General features: G+C 44.1%; 1 protein-coding gene across 2 annotated transcripts in view; it reads right to left on the bottom strand.

Moving 5' to 3' along the window:
* Positions 1 to 251: 251 nt before the first annotated feature.
* The window catches only part of Onecut1 (one cut homeobox 1), a 29,791-nt gene continuing 12,675 nt past the window's right edge, over positions 252 to 17,367 (bottom strand). The window contains exons 2-3 of one of the 2 annotated variants that reach the window (XM_029543317.1): positions 12,279 to 12,353; positions 252 to 1,730 (exon numbers count right to left, since the gene is read on the bottom strand). In XM_029543317.1, coding sequence (XP_029399177.1) covers positions 1,438 to 1,730; positions 12,279 to 12,353 — 368 coding nt within the window. In that variant the 3' untranslated portion in view covers positions 252 to 1,437. The remainder of the gene's footprint in view (positions 1,731 to 12,278; positions 12,354 to 17,367) is intronic. The other variant, XM_021207426.2, reaches the window with a different exon arrangement.

The following is a 17,367-nucleotide window of genomic DNA, read 5'->3' as shown; positions in this document are numbered from 1 at the left end:
CTCTGGCTTCTATGTGGTTCTACCATTCTGCTGTTTCTCAGTGGCAACTGCTGATTTCCTAACATCTACACTGTAAAATGCCTGAAATGGCCAATAAGTCAGTTTAATTGCTTTTTAGGATGGTTATGAAATAAGGGATAACAAACTGTGATTAATATCGGTATGCTTGCTTCATTAGTGTTTGGGAAGGATTTTTAAATGACATTTGGTGCCAAAGTACAGAGAGTAAATTTAAGCAAAATTAGTCTAAGTTTTTTTTTTTTTAATGGGGGGATCACTCTGGACAATTTTCGTTATTTAATTATCTTTGTGTTAAGCTTAGTTTTCTAGTGTTTATACAGGGCCCTACTCTGAAAGGGTCCTCACATCTTCTCGGCTGTGAGTAGATTATTAAGTCTTTTCTGTGTGTAAGCGGCATTTATGGGGTCCCACATGCATCGTGTCAGACTCTCTGTTGGGATGGTAACTGCTTCCCTGAAGCCACCGTCTTCCTTGCCAGTTCTGAAAATTCATATTTCAAATGCTTTCAAGAGTCATAAATAATAGTCCTGAATCTATGTGGCATGTGGATTACAGCTAGATCAGTTCATAAGTATAACTTTACATAGTATCTTGTGTAAAAATAGCTTTGGTTATTAAAATCATTGCAATAAAATACCTGCACTATAATACTGTGTGTTCTTTGGTACCTAGGTGATTTTTTTTTTTAATGGATGGACTCTTGTTTCATTTTTCTTTTAAAAAATATCTGAACATTTCTTAACAAACAAAGAGAGTGCACTGGTTTAGGTGCCATTCAAATTTTCTCTGCTGGGTTTGAATCTGCATTTAGGTTGTGGGCCTGGCAGGTTCAAACGCTAGGCTAGATGAGAGAAATCACATCTCAGATCCAATGAACTTAGAAATCCCACACCGGGTTGGTCACACTCCTATGGTGCAACCCTTCCTGAAGACCAGCCCTGCCTGAGTCCCTAACCACTGTTGTTGTTGCGTGTGTGTAGATGTGTGTGTGTACACACACACATCCACACCCACACGTGATATTGAAACACTGCACACCTTTGTGGTGTGGTGGAACAGATAAGAATGTCTGATCTTAAAGGATGTCCACTCGATGGCTCAAACATTACTGTGCTTAGAGCCACTGAGCAGCCAAGCACAGTGAGGTGCAGGGGTTGAAGGCGTGAGATCCGATGTTTTGCCCATCATCTTTCCTGCCGGGTCTTGCCCCGCTGAAGTATGTGTCTCTGAACAAAGTCAGAATGCAGGTGAGCTTCAGTCTTTGGTTTCTTTGGACTATAAATACCACTTGTTTTTCTTCAAATATTTCTAAGTATAAACCTGCTATCTTGAGGTCCTGGTCTTTAAAAACTTTTTTTTTTTTTAATTTAATTTAAAGCTTTTCCACCGAGGTTCTAGTCCGTGGTTCTTCTGCCTTCATGCTTTGGTACAAGTGCTTGATGAGGATGATGAACTGCCTGAGTTGGAGCTGCCCTCGTCTTGCCACTTGTCCAGACTCCTCCTCCTGGCATTCATGAAGAAGTTGCTGACAGTGCTCAGCTCCAACCCCAGCTGCTGGGAGATGGTGATTTGTAATTCTTTGGACGGACGCTTATTTTCCTTGAATATTGCATGTAGAGTTCGACGTTGGACGTCTGTGAAGACCAGCCTGGGCTTTTTGGGGGTGTTGCCTCTGTCCTTCCCGTGTTCTTGCTCTTTCCGTTTGCAGGCTGCAAAGAAATATGGAAGACGTTTTAGAACAAATTCCCAGCCGGGGATCGGTCAGCCATTTCCTCACAGCCCTTCTTCCTGTCTGCCAACCCCTGACTAAAGTGCCAAGAATGGCTGGGAGGAAATGTAAGAAGAGCACAGAGAGCTGAAGTACAGGTGGGACTTCGGGCCAGACCCCCGTGGGTGGGTCCTGGCTTTGACCAGTTTCTGCACTCTGTCATAGGACGAACAGGTAGCTCCATCAGGCCTCTAGCTAAATGAACTGTTTGAGTTTGAGTTTTTCTTCTAAAAGGACATTTAATTCTCCACCCCCCCCCCAAAAAAAATTACAAGCGTGTCTGTGTGAGGGTGTGTGCACATGAATGCAGGTGTCAGTGGAGGCAAAAAGAGGGTGTCAGATCCCCTGGATCTTGAATTACAGGTACTTGTGAGCCACTTGACTTGGTTCTAGGAACCAAACTTGGGTCCTCTAGAAGACCAGCAAGTGTTCTCAACCACTGAGCCATTTTTCTAGTTCCTAATTTGAACAACTTTTAAAATTACATTTCTTTATTTGTGTGTATGTTTGTGGCTTATGTGTACAACTCCATCACACTCTAACTTCACACTCCCCCACAGTAGGTTTTCTCTAAAGCACCCGTCATTTTCTCCCAGCATGCAAGTCTGTCAGTCTCCCAGAAACCCTGAGCCAAGACAGAAGCCAGGTGGCAGTGGGGAAGACCCAGAGTTAGACAGTGGCAACTGAGTGGGATAGGCTTCTCAGGAGGTGGAATTTGGAGAATATAGTAACAATCTGGCTTAGGGTCTGGGTAGAGAGAATTCAGAATACTTTTAGGCTTCATGTTAGATGATGGCATATGGAAAAAAGGAATTTTATGAGGGTGTAATTACTTGTATATAGGACAAAGTGCACTGGAAGTGCTGGCTGGGCGTTCTGCTAAAGATCTCCGATAGGTAGTTGTCCAGAAGAGAGCAGGATGTATGGAGCCTGGAGCTCAGGGGACAGGTCTGAGCTAGAAATACAGCCTTGGAAGTCATTAGGGCTCTAGATGATAAATTATACAACGCATACTTATGGAGAGGTAAATAACGGTATTGGGCGAAGCCTCAACTTATCTATCATTCAAAAGGCAGAGCTAAGGGAAATCTCTGCAAAGAGATGTCCATTTTCCAGCCAACCAGGGGGCACATTTGAAGGACTTTAAGCAGGTCCTGGGTACTTGGCAGGATTCCGTGGACTGAAGCCACTACAGCCATCATTTTCTGCCTGGCACCAGAGCAGAGAGACTCCACAGGGGTCTTTGAAGGGAGGATTTACAGGCCAATGGCACCCAAAGAAACCTTACTACACAGCCTCATCTTCAAGATTCACGTTTGACAACTGTTTCACAAATCCACTCAACCCCAAATCCTTTGTGGTGGAGTATTCATAAATCATAAAATACCCACATCAGGGAAAATGTAGGTCACTATATTTTGCTGGTCAAGGTCTCAAGTGCTGTGGGTACTGCAGGGTCAGAAAACTGGGAGGTGAAATGCTATTGGAACAGGGACTTGGCTGGCCTCCTCCTCCTCTCTGACCCCCCAGTGAGGCTGTCCTGAAAAATGCAGGCTGTTAGGGGATCTCAGAGCCTATGGGGCAATTGGCAATGGCACTTGTGTGTTACATTTGGAGAGAACTCTGCAAAAGCAAAAAGTCAGAGTTGCCAAATATGAAGGCTGTGGTGTCAATAGGAGAGAGAATGGACAACTTCATGTAGGCCATGAGGTGACCGTAGGAGAGGACTAGCATGCAAAAGCAAAACCATACTTCTGGAAGCTTCCATAGGGTATAACAGAGTCCTTCAGAGACCATATGAATAAGAGAAAAGCTGTGAGATGCCTATGGGATGCTTTACAGGATAGAGATGACCCATGCCAAGATAGAAAAGTTCAAGCTGGAGGTCTGAGTCTCCACACATGTATGTGGGAGCTTGGGGAGGGGAACACGAACAAGGAACAGGGGACCGGGGGCACTGCGGTACGGGAAAGTACTCACATACAAAGGCACACACAAGATATGCATGGGTGTGGGCCGATAGGAGGGAGGCAAAACTGGATTTGGAGGGTACTGGAGACACATGAAGCCCCAATATGAGTCCCCTCTGGGAAGGAGGCAAATCAACATACTTTCTGAATTCTGTGGCAAGTTGTAGTGAGAGGTGCCTCAGCCAGATAGCTCACTTTAATCTGCAAGAGTGTGGTCATTCATAGTCCCATGCAGGAGGCAGAAGTAGGCATGAAGGATTGTGCACATCAGGGAGGGAGGAAGGAGAGAAGTGAGCCAGGTGCAAGTGGCATGCGTCTGTCATTATAGCAGAGGAATAGAGGCAGAAGGATTGGGAAGGTAGGAGAAGGGCGGTATAATGTCTGGAAACTTCCTTTGACTATAATATGGAAAATAGCGCCAAATGTGTTTTGGAAACGGAGTCTTCGGGGTGTTAAAAGATACTCTGTGAGCAGAGTTTTGAGGTCAAGTCTGTTTGGAAATGCCAATCAATCAAGCCCAGTTATTTAATTCAGACACCTTCTCCCCTGCCCCCACCCCCATGCATATCTCAGCCTGCAATGTGGGAATGTGCCCCCAGCTCATACTATCAGAGAATTTTAGGGTTTTTTTTCCCCTTGGAAGAGTGTTTCTTAATGTATGGTTGGCTGCCCTCAAGCTGGTCTGTGGGTGTACAACGGGATCACTGTAGGAAATGAAGAGTGGACAGGAAGAACTAACTGCCTATAGATGCTCGACATTGCTGGAATACTCATGCACAAGGGTATTCCTACCAGGACATCTTTCCCATATTACAGAACAACATGTCCAAGACACATGCAGATTAGCAATCAATCAACAAGCAAGCAGTGCTCTACTACCTAGATTTTAAGAAGCGTTGTGCTGGACCACACTTTTAAAAGTGTAGTGTGTAGTGACACCCTAGAACCGACTCTGAGCCAAGGATTTGAATGTCACCTTGTCAAATTTCTTTCCGTAATGACCCAAAGATCTTTCCAGCATCGGAAGTGTTGACTGATGGGGCTGGAGAGATGGCTCAGCAGTCAATGGCGCTTGCTGCTCTCCAAGGGGCTGGGGATTTGGTTCCTAGCATCCACTCACATCAGGAGGCTCACAGTTGCCTCTAACTCCATTTCCAGGTGATTTGACACCCCCCCTTTTTTTTTGTCCCCTGTAGGCACCATGCTCAAGTGTACATACCTACACCACACACACATGCATACACATAAACTAAAAATAAAATAATTCCAAGTGCTGACTGAGTCGTGCAGAAGTCTACCAGGAATCTATCTGGAAATATGTGGGCATGGATATCATGGTCTGGGGAACATTTACAAAGATGGGTGGACTTGGGATACCTGTTAGGTAAACCTGGACTCAGAAGAGACAGACAATAGTTCTGGGGCTGGAATTCCCTAAAGAGAATTCTGTGCAAGTTCCTTACCATTTTTGAGCTTGATGTTTCTCGGTTGCAATGTGCTTCTTGTTTCCCAGGTTGGCAATACATTTTAAATAAGATCACATGCCTAGATGTGATTAAAACCATAAGCTCTTAAGAACTATTGCAGAAGTTTGCAAATTAGAGACTGGAGAGGAAGCAAAAAGCCACGTTGCTGTAACTTTGGTTTTTGCATATGAATTTATCAAGTTTTCCTTCTGAAGTCAGCATGCGAGTCAGACAGTGGCCTCAACTCTTGGCGGACTCTGACTTGTGTTATTAAGTTGTTAGGATCCTGGAGACCTCGGTGTCTCCAGGCATCGGTGTAAGGCCTCCGAGGACTCTGAAACTACCACTCAGGGCTGAAGCACCTCTTCTGGTTTCCAAAGCCTACTATGACCTTAATTAAATAATATTTGAAGCCATCCCCGGTCTCCCTATCTCAGTGTCTAGCTGCCCCATTGACTTCCATTGTACCATCTCTGATCTTTATGGATTTTTATTCTCTATTCTTATCGTTTGATTGGGACAGTAATTTCTCAGGCTGACTTGGAATTCAATGTGTGACTGAGAACGAGGGCCTGAGAACCTCTCATGTGCCATCACCTCTCATTTAGGAGGTTCTGGGGACTGAACCTAGCTTCAAGCAAGCAAGACCAGCCCTCTCCCCACTGACCATAACCCCAGACTCCTTCACACTGCTTTTGAAAGAGCAAGTAAGTCATGAGTTGTGTGATACATACTTGTAATCTATTCCAGGCCATACTGTACAAGGGGAGAGCCCGTCTCCCTTCAAGGAACAAATAACAAGAGCAACAACAAAGTGAAGCCGTGGTGGCTCTGTAATCAGCAAGCCCAGACTCAGTCTCATTTAGATGGAGGCAGCAAAGCAAATCCATGCCCCTCACAATTGCCCAAATCATCAATAATAAGAGCGTAAAACAATGACAAGCACCACAGACTCCACAAACAGCTCAACACTGTGTCTTCCTAGACCTCTGAACCATTAAAAAGAAATAGAGGCTGGAGAGATGGCTCAGCAGCTAAGGGCACATATTGCATTTATAGAAGACCTCAGCTTGAGTCCCAGAGTCCAAGGCAGGTGGCTCACACTAAGTACAGCTTTAGGGCATCTGTTAAGCCCCTTCTGGCCTCTGCAGGCAATTACACTCATGCACACCTACACATAGACAGACACGTAAACCTAACTGAAAATACATCTTAAATATCTGTGCACACATACACATGTGACATAGGAATATGTATGTGCAGGCTTTTTGAAGCTGAATTTCTACTCTTCCATTACAGGTGTTGGGACAGTTGTTTGCATGCACTTGCTGGTGTTTCATGCATCTTTGTCTCAGGGCTAGCTGTTTCACACAGGTGGAATTGTGGCTGGAGAGAAGGTCTTTTTTTGGTGCATAAGTGCTGTACATTCAAAGGGGCCCGAGCCATGGGAAAAGCATTCACTCTGCCAGAGGCTTTGGTTCTGTGGTGGAGCTAATCAAATCCTCATGTCAACCTGGGTCAGGTTCCTCGAGATGGAAGATGAAAAGCAATTCCATGGCTTGCCAATGCCAACAACCACCATGTTCTCAGAACAGACCTTGTCAAGGACTGTTAGCCTCTGTGTAAGATATGGACAGCTTAAGAAAGGCCTGGTGGCACTTGCCTGGAATTCCAGCACTTGGGAGGCTGGGTTATGGGGCTAGTTGAGGGAGGCAAACCTGGGCTACGTTACAAGATTCAGTCTCAACCCACTCCCCACCCCCAAAAGGACTCCTCAAGAAGTATGGGTTGAACTGTGTGGTCATCTCTTGGTTCAGCTGGGCAGACCCTCTGTTCCACATCCGTTGATTTCACTGCTCTTGTAGGTCAGTATCAGTCCTTGGTCTTGTAGGCAGAGATGAGTACGAAATGGGGGCAGATTAGGAAAAGAAGGCCTTTTAGCCTCTATGTGGAAGAGGAGAGATGGCAGCTGAGGGCATAGCACATACACATAATTAAAAAGTATTTTAAAGCCCTTCGATGGATGCTCAGTCAGCTATTGGATGGAACACAGGGCCCCCCCAATGGAGGAACTAGAGAAAGTACCCAAGGAGCTGAAGGGGTCTGCAACCCTGTAGGTGGAACAACAATATGAACTAACCAGCACCCCCAGAGCTTGTGTCTCTAGCTGCATATGTAGTAGAAGATGACCTAGTCAGCCATCATTGGGAAGAGAGGCCCCTTGGTCTTGCAAACTTTATAAGCCCCAGTACAGGGGAACACCAGGGCCAAGAAGGGGGAGTGGGTGGGTAGGTGAGCGGGGTGGGGGAGGGTATAGGGGACTTTGGGGATAGCATTTAAAATGTAAATGAAGTAAATACCTAATAAAAATTGGAAAAAAAAAGCCCTTCGATCATTTGGAGCTCAATGATTGGTATGGTCCTACAGTTATGATGTTTGTTTTGCAAGCCAGTCAAGATATATAGTTGACCTGATGAACTACATGCTTAGTATGCGCTTTGGCTCATGTACATCTATTGTGAATTATAAAATTGATGGATCCGATTTTTATAATTAGCATCTCTATATTTTATAGTATTCATAACAACTAAAAGTTATAATAAAAAAAACACCCAGAACTATAAAAATCAGTTTCCAGGGGCAGGAGATGACTCAGTGGGGTAAGAGCTCTTGCTCTACAGGCGTGGGGACCTGAGTTTGGATTGCCAGCACTCACATCAAAAGGTGGGCAGGGCTGCATAGGCCTGTGACTCCAGTGCCGTGGAATCTGGGGCTTACTGGTTGCCAGTCTAGCTCCAGGTTCAGTGAGAGACTGTCTCCAGGGGATAAAGAGCAATAGGCAGGGACACCTGATGTCTTCCTCTGAGCATATCATAGATGTGCACAGTCGTGTACACGTGTGCACACACAAAAATACAAATGAAGCTAATTTCCTAGAGCTAATTTCAAACAAGTGAAGCTTGCCTCATCTGGGTATCTAGAAAAATGTCTGCATAACCATACTATACATTTCCATAATATGCCAATAGTAATGAAATGATAATGAACTTCATAGGGGTCTCCTGAAGCCCAAGAAGAGAGCTCAATGTCTGTTCTACCTCAAGGATCTTGGTCCTATGACTTCAACCAGCCTGCATCTTTCTCCTGACTGCCCACCACTCCTACCACACTGCTCAGTTGCACCTAAATGCACCATGCACATTCATGCTTCTGTGGCTTTACCTAAGCTATTCCCTCCCCTCAGAATGCCATTTCTGCCTTCTCTCCATACAAAGGATTCCTTATAGAGTAAGGTCAGGTTCCAGAGTTTCCTTTTCTCTATGCCTTCGCTCTCCCAGGGGAAACTGTTGGTTCCTGTGACAACAGTACAGCCCCCCCAACCCCAATACAGAACAGCCCCCATAACCCCAATTCAGTTAGTTCCTCTTCAGTCTCTCTCACTGGAGTACAAACAATCTCTTGTATGATAAAATAATAATAATAATAATAATAATAATAATAATAATAATAATAATAATAAGCTAGTCCACACTTTTCCCCACCCCAGTAAACTAGCATTCTTGTTATATAAATAGGCTAGATGTGGGTCTGTAGAAAATAGAGCCACTAAAGATAAAAGTTAATATCAAATTTCAAAAATACTTTTCCTGGATGACTACTCTTGAAACAGGGCAACTCTACTAAGGAGATATTCTAAGGTGACTTTAGAAATCACTGGAGGGCTAGAGAGTTGGCCCAGTGGTTAAGAGCACTTGTCGCTTTTGCAGAGGACCTGAGTTTGAATTCCAGCACCCTCTCCATGACTTGATGACTTACAACTGTCTGTAACTCCAGTCCCCATGGATTTGACACTCTTTTCTGCCCTCTGCAGGCACCAAGCACACACGTGGCACATGTTCATACATGCAGGTAAAACACTCATACACATAAAATAATAAACTAAATAAAAATCTAAAAAGGAACAAAGGAAAAAGGAAGTCAGCCGAGGCCTTGGTGAAGGAAGCTGTGATGCCCTGAATCAGAAGGCGGTTCAGGGACAGGCAGGCAGGGAACACGTTGGAAAGATGGAGCTGGAGAAGCCGAAGATGCAGGGGAATTAAGTTTGTCTGAGACTCTGAAATGAGTTGTTAGTAGAGTGACCACGCCTTTCACAAGCAATTGGTGTGCAAGTGCGGCTCTGTGCTCCAGAAGGCCAAGATACAATGTGATATTCCTGGTTAAGCCTGGAGTGTAACTGATCAATATATCCCTAATTCAGGGGACAGAAGAAAATAATTGGATTTTTTTTCCCTCCTAAGACAGGGTCTTGTGTAGGTCAGTCTGACCTCAAGCTTGCTATGTATCTGAGAATGACCCTGAACTTCTGACCCTTCTGCTTCCCAAGTGTTAGAATTCCCATGCTGGTTCATGTATGCCGGGGAACAAACCTAGCACTCTAGTATCTGAGCCATCTCTTTAGTCCAAGAACTGGATGTATGGGTGTGGACAGCACATATCTACCTCCCTTGTAGTGGAAACCATAAGAAAAAAAAATCATGAGATGACCCCTGGAAATTTTCCACCTTGGGGAAATTCAATCTTTGGGGCTAAAGCGCTCACACAAATAATGTGTTGGAAACACACAAAGATGTCACTTTGCTCTTTTGTCTGGCAACCGCATGTTACTGAATACTTTGCCACTTGGATCCCTCTGGCTACTGGTTCCCCACCTCCATAGGTGATGGTGCCATGCTTTTCTCCTGGACTCCAGGGGCTAGCCTACACTCTGCAGTGAAAAAGGCTAGAAGAGCCTTCAGAAGTTTTAAGTGGTGGGTAGACACTGTAGCCAACTGGGAAGCGTTAGGCACTGGTACCTGGGACCTGACACTAGATGTGCAGTGCACACAGCAGACCCAGGTGATTGAGTCATACAGCTAAAGCTGAGGTGTTCTAGGTCAGTGTTTCTTAGACTTGAGCCATGTGAGGATTCTGCCTGAGTAGAATAATGGGAACTGAGCTTATAAATGCTACCCCAAGTCAGGAGCTCCTGACGAAAGTGGAAGTTGGGATGCTCGGATCCTTGGCTTTTGGTGCTGGGAATCTAACCCAAGGTTCACCATGCTGACGACATACAGTACCTGTGACCAACAGTGCAGCCTCTGGCTTTTTCAGCACTAACTAATGGAGCCTAAGGCTTTTCAGCACTAACTAAGCCTAAGGCTTTTCAGCACTAACTAATGGAGCCTCTCCCATCATGCAAAGCACCTAATGAGGAGAGAGTTCAGGGAGACTGGAAAGCGGTTTCTTGGGTGGGTACATTATTTCAGGACCAGAGGAAAGAAGAGGAGTTTTGATGTGCCCCTCGTTTACCAGGCTGGCACCAGATGAACAGGACAAAGCTACATTACAACACTGAGCTGAGTCTCAACGTTTAGTGTGTGTTACAAAGACGTTGGGGCTTAAGATACTGGCAATGAGGATCTGTCTCAGTGCTTCTGGTGCAGTGGGGTTCCTAAGAAGCTCCCAAGTGATTCGGGGACATGTGTTTGAAGGAAGGGCTGGTAGTTACTCCTGTGGGAAAATGGTTAGGTAGGTTTGTCTCCAGATGTGCTGCAGGACTGAGCAAATGTGTGTATGTGTGAGTCTCTGTCTCTGTCTCTCTCTCTCTCTCTCTGTGTGTGTGTGTGTGTGTGTGTGTGTGTGTGAATGTAAGTCTGTGTCTGTGTATCTCTGTGTATGTGACTGAGTCTGTCTGTCTCTCTGTGTATGTCTCTCTCTGTGTGTATGTGTTTGTGTGTGTGAAAGAGAGAGGGGGAAGGGAGAGAGAAAGATAATTGAGTATTGAGTATCAGTGTCAGTTTTCTGACTGTAGACCGAAGAAGGATACACAAATAGGGCATAAGGAAAGGNAGTATCAGTGTCAGTTTTCTGACTGTAGACCGAAGAAGGATACACAAATAGGGCATAAGGAAAGGCAAAAAAAAAAAAAGAAGAAGAAGAAGAAGAAGAAGAAGAAGAAGAAGAAGAAGAAGAAGAAGAAGAAGAAGAAGAAAGAAAGAAAGAAAAAAAAGAGAAAAAAGAAAAAAAAGAAAAAAATCCATGGGATTATTTAACAATTGTGTGAATGCAGGATTTGATATAAACTTGTGATTTTATACACACACACACACACACACACACACACACACACACACACACACGATGGCCAAAGGGCAAAAGGATAAAGGAGCTTGTATCAAGCCTGGAAACGGTAGTTTCATTTCTAGGACCCACATGATGGAAGGAGAGAACTGATTACTGTAAGTTTTCCTCTGACTCCTACACATGCTATATCATGTATGCATGCACATCTCTCTCTCTCTCTCTCTCTCTCTCTCTCCACACACACACACACACACATATATGTTCATGAATACAGACATGCACACATAAAAATAAATGTAATACAAATGTAAATATTAAGCATGTTCCTGTGTGCATGTGTGTTATATATATATGTATGAATGTGTTTATGCTTACACCTATGTATATACCTCCAGCATTATCTGAAAGAGTGGAGAAACAAGGCCATTCTAATAGTGCACACACAGGTAGTACCCAGCTCTTCTCAGTCTCTAATGCCACCAGCAAAAGCCATGGCTCATCAAGGAAGGGGTAAACCCAAGGCTTAGGGCAGCAAGGGTACCAAACGAACTCGGAATATCACTTTATGTTGAAAAGTTTTTTTTTTTTTGAAAAAAGTAGTAATAACTTGTCACGTAAGAGAGGCTTCCATTAGCCAAGTCTGAGACAACTTGAGCACCAAAATACTTAAAAGCAAGCAATATTTTTCAAATTGTTGATTAAAAAAAGGGAAGTGTGCACAGTGCTGAGGGTGGAAAGCTGGAGCAAGCGAAGACAAACAGGGGCTAAGTATAAGTAGATGGGGACTATTGAGGAGGAGTAGAATCTTTCCACTGCCTTAGAGTGCTTCCCACGGGTTGCCTTTTAGTTGGAAAGTAGGGTGGGGGGGATGCCCAGTAATTACACAGTGTAGAAATTAGACAACACTTGGGGTAAGCAAAACTCACTCACCAGGTAAGGGAGGAACAGACAGTTGGGGGCCTCCAGATGTCCTCAGTGAAGGCACACTGCCACCCATGGCGCTTTCTGGGTAAGAGAGCAGAAGCTCAATGGAAACGCGAGGAAACAACAGAGGCACACACAGGAGAACGAGCGAATTCTACGGGGGCTGGAAATTAAGGGAACTTGACTGGAGTTCAATTTCTGGGACCCCGCCCCCGCCCCCAGTGGCTGGAGAGACTGGACTTCTGCATATTGTCCTCTGACCTCCATAGAGTTGCCTGGCATGCTGCCCCACCCCCACAGATACACATGCGCGCACACCTACAAACATGCACACATACCTACAAACAAATGAATGAACGAATGAATGTGATACAGCAAATACAAATTTTAAAGAGAATAGCATTTCTTCCAAACATGCCAGCTTTGTAAGAGAGAGAGGGTGTAAGAAGGCCACTGCACAGTAAAATTTGGAAGCACACTGGAGACGGAATTCTGTGCTGGAGAACCGTGCTCCAAGGACACCACAAATCACCGGACAAAGGGAGCAGTGACCAGCAAGAGAAAAACCCTGGGCTCAGGAAGACACTGGAGTGTTTTGAGGTAAGGGGCGGGTCATGATGAACGTAGCATGCCTTCAAGGAAAATAAAACCCCATGGGGAGAGAGCACACACGAGGCAAGTAAGTAGGGTGCTAGCCACTGGCCAGTGCTCACAGCTGAGGGAGTCGCCCCATGGCCTTTGCTCTGTTTATCTTTGCAGACTTTCATAATTTGAAATGAGTTCCAAATGAAAAGTGTAAACAGCTTTTGGCACTTCTGAGTGGTATTTAATAACATGGAGGCATGTTTGATTGAACATACCCTATCAGTATAATTTTGTAATAGAATAAAAAACTTAAGGTATATCTTGTATATTCACTTTTATTTTTATTGCATTTTGTGTGTGTGTGTGTGTGCGTGTGTGTGTGTGTGTGTGTGTGTGTGTGTGTGTGTGCGCATGTGTGTGCAGATGGAGGTCAGAGGACAACTTGGGGGAATTGTTTTTTTCTGCCCACCATGAGGGCATTGAACTCAGGTCATCTGGCTTGTGGCAAGTGTCTCACTTATATACGTGCCATTAAAACACCAGGAGGAAAGATTGTGGGGTCCAGAGGTCAGGGAGGACTGGGGCAAAGCTCTATCTTCTGGACATGACAGGACCTCTGCACTCATGAGCTCATGACCGCTGTGGTTACCAAGGTTACCTGCACAAGATCAACAAATGAGCATTCCAGACTGAGGTGGGAAACCCATGAGTGTGTGTGTGTGTGTGTGTGTGTGTGTGTGTGTGTATAAAACCTCACTACGTCCAGTTTATGCAATATAAATTGGGCTTACTGGGTTAATTTTTTAAAAATAGAGGCCATGAAGTTGGGAGAGTAGAAAGGTGGAGAGGGAATCTGGGAGGTGTTAGGGGGAAGTATGTGGGGGGTGATTATGAGCAAAATACAGTGCATGAAATTCTCAAAGAATTAACAATATTATAGGGTTTTTTTTTCTTCCAAGCAAGAAGGAAATAAACCAATATTTAGAAAGATACCATCTCTTGGTTTTAGAGTGATAAGTAATTTTGTTCTGTTTCCTTGATATATTTTCAAGTTTCTATGTAGGCATCTAACACTTAAACAAAAACCATCTTTGAAGAGGAAGCCAAATCTTTGTTAAAATCTCATGTGTGATGCAGGCTGCCACATTATTTGACAACAGCAAGATCAAGCAGAATCCCTGAAAACAGTGAAATATTCAAGGATGGAAATGCTTGCCAGAGAGGGCATGTGAATTACGGTACTTCTAAAATATAAAACCATAAAACTTTATTTCCCTGAGCAGTTTATAGACCAATGTAAGTGTCTAAAAATAGGGGATTGATTAAATAAATTATAGCACAACTATAAAATAGGAGATTCATAAATGTTTTCTGGCATAAGTGCTCTGAGAGCAAAGGCAGAATGGTCCCTTCATTTGCTGTACTGCAGATTGTGACCATGCTGTCTCTACATAGATACTGAAGTAATGAATGAATGAATGAATACTACTCATAGTTTGGGCAGGAGTAATGATGGGTCATTATGGCCTTTCCTATTTTGTATATGTTTTCAAATATTCTGCCATAAATGTAGTAATGTAACATTTTTATTCAAAATTTTTATTTTTATTTCTATTTCTTTTTAGATTTATTTATTTATTTATTTATTTATTTATTTATTTATTTATTTATTTATTTATTTATTTGATGTGAGTCCACTGCAGCTGTCTTCAGACACACCAGAAGAGGGCATTGGATCCCAATATAGATGGTTGTGAGCCACTATGTGGTTGCTGGGATTTGAACTCAGGACCTCTGGAAGACTAGTCAGTCAGCTCTTAACTGCTGAGCCATCTCTCCAGCCCCCCAACATTTTTATTTTTAATTATGTGTATTCCTCTGTGCCTCTGTGTGTGTGTGTGTGTGTGTGTGTGTGTGTATGTGTGTCTATGTGCATGTGGATGCAGTGCCTACATAGGCCAGAAGAGGGCATTAGATTCCCTGCAGCTAGAGTTACACGTGACTGTAGGAGTCAGTTGACACAGGTGCTGGAAGTTCAACTCCTCTGCAAGAGCAGCAGGCTCTCTTACCCCGTGAGCCATCTCTCCAGCCCCTGAGTCACTTTTCAAAGGTGACTTGAAATAAGGCACCTCCATTGAAGTTGGGGCCGCTTTCCAAAACCTCCCTAGGACATGGCTGGCCTGTACTACTATGGCCGTTTCTCTACTTGTCACTCAGCCCACCACCACACTGGCTTGTGGAAACAAGCATTTCTAGAGCAGCAACTGTCAGCCAAAAAAATTAAAGCAAGAAGCATTCTCCATTTTCCCTAGAAATGTACAGTTTGGGAAATGAAAAAAAACTGTAATTATTTACAAAGGAGACCATACACCCTACACAACACACACACACACACACACATACACACACACGTTCACATGCTTTTAAAGCCATAGGTTGTCTCTGGAGAGTACAGAAGAATCGGGTTTTAGAAGTTCCTTCCCTGCCTCCCCCAGACTTCATCCCCGCCCCCCTCAGGCTTCATCCCCGCCCCCCTCCCAAACCCTATACAGATATCCTTTTGTGTGTGAATTTTCTTCCAACCTATTCCTGATTGGATGGTGAAACTGAAATCTAAAATTCTATATTATTTAATGTAGTAGAGAGTACTTGAAAACACACAAAGGTAGCTTGACAAACTTAATAACAGGAGAGTGGCTTAGGAAGAAAACTTTGTATGCCTACTGATTGTTTAACTCTTAAAAAAATTATGGTCATATGATATACATCAAAATAAATACTTATTGATTGGAAACGACCCTGCTTTCAGTTTGGGCCTCATGGGACAACCATGCAAATAACGGGTGTCTCAAGTAGCTTTGTGAACTAGACGCAAGCTAGGATCATGTAGGAAAAAGAATATCAGTAGAAAAAAATTTATCCATCAGATGAGCCTGTAGAAAATTCTCTTGATTAACGGCTGATGTGGGAGGGCCCAGTCCACTGTGAGCACCCCTGGCCAGGTGACCCTGGGTTCTGTAATAAAGCAGGCTGAGCAATCTGAAAGTGGTAAGCAATAAGCAGCAGCCCTCCATGGCTTTTGTTTCTGTTCCTGCCTCTAGCTCCTCCCCTTGGTCTTCTTTCATGATGGACCATAGGCCGTAAGATAAACCATTTTCTCCCTGAAGGTTTTTTCTTTTCTTCTTCTTTTTTTTTTTTTTTAAATTTTGTTGTTTTGTTTTGTTTCTGTCTTTATTTTTAGTATAACCTGGGCTGGTCTGGACTCACAGAGAGTGCTGGAATTAAAGGCCTGTGCCATCGTGCCTGGCTCCCAAGTTGGTTTTGGTCAGTGTTTCATCACAGCAATAGAAAGCCAACTAAGAGAACTAGATTAAAGAAAAGCAGGATTCTCTTGCTGACAGAACAACATGTGTTTAGAGTGCTGTTCCCCCCCCACAGGCTGACTCATGACCAAGACGAGCCAACACTTGCCTGCCATGTACAGGGCCTGTGCTTCGTCTCCCCGCTTAGAATTGTTGCTGACAGATTGGCGCCCTATTCTTAGGGTTACTTTTTTTGTTCCTCTAACAGGAATGGGTGTGTTTGACCCCTTACATTGGTTCTTTAAGGGTCTGGGGTCCTCAGAGGCAACAACTGGCTGGGGTGAAAAGGACTGACCACCATAATACCACAGTTGTTCTGTGGATAAAGGTACATCCAAGCACTCAGCTTCCCAAGGTAGGCTCACAGCCTTGAGCAACCCCCTCCCCAGCATATCTGCTTCATTTTATTTTTAAAGTAGCTTTCACACACACACACACACACACCCTACACATATTTGCAGCCCATCTCTCTTAGCTGCTACGGAGCTGCTCATCTGCTCCCTACCATCCCATCATGCTTTCAAAAGCACAAATGTGATCATTTCATTTCACAGCTGGCCACAGCTGCCTTTAGCCTCTGCTGCCAGAGGCCTTAGTCTGTACAGACACACGAGGTCTCCACCAGTATTTTCAAGGTTCCTCTTTTGTGTCTGTGTACTTAGCCCAGTGCATGAGGGTCTCCAGGCAGTCAGTGTCTCCGAATGATGGAATAGGGACATTTTCTATTTTCTGAAGGATTTTCTATAGTCTGTCTCGGAACTTAACAGATATAGAAACCTCCTGGGGACCCTGTGAGAATCCAGATTTAGATGTAGGAGGTCAGGGCTAAACCCAAGTGTCCAGATGCTGCTGATGCTTGCTGCTGGTTTTGAGCCTCAGTCAGAGAAGAGAGGATGTACTGAATCCTGATATCTTTCAAGTTGGACAAGTGTATATTCAGAATTAGATACTCCTACAGGGATCTTGGATTTTTTTTCCCAAAATAATTTTTATTATTATTATTTTCTTTATTTACATTTCAAATGCTATCCTGAAAGTTCCCTATACCCCCTCCCTGCCCCTGCTCCCCTCCCCACCCACTCCCACTACTTGGCCCAGGCCTTCCCTTGTGCTGGGTCATATAAAGTTTGCAAGACCAAGGGGCCTCT

Source organism: Mus pahari, chromosome 10 (genome assembly GCF_900095145.1).
Source record: "Mus pahari chromosome 10, PAHARI_EIJ_v1.1, whole genome shotgun sequence".
Taxonomy (NCBI): Eukaryota; Metazoa; Chordata; class Mammalia; order Rodentia; family Muridae; genus Mus; species Mus pahari.
The sequence above is the reverse complement of the archived record's forward strand: the minus strand, read 5'-3'. Positions and strand labels throughout refer to the sequence as shown.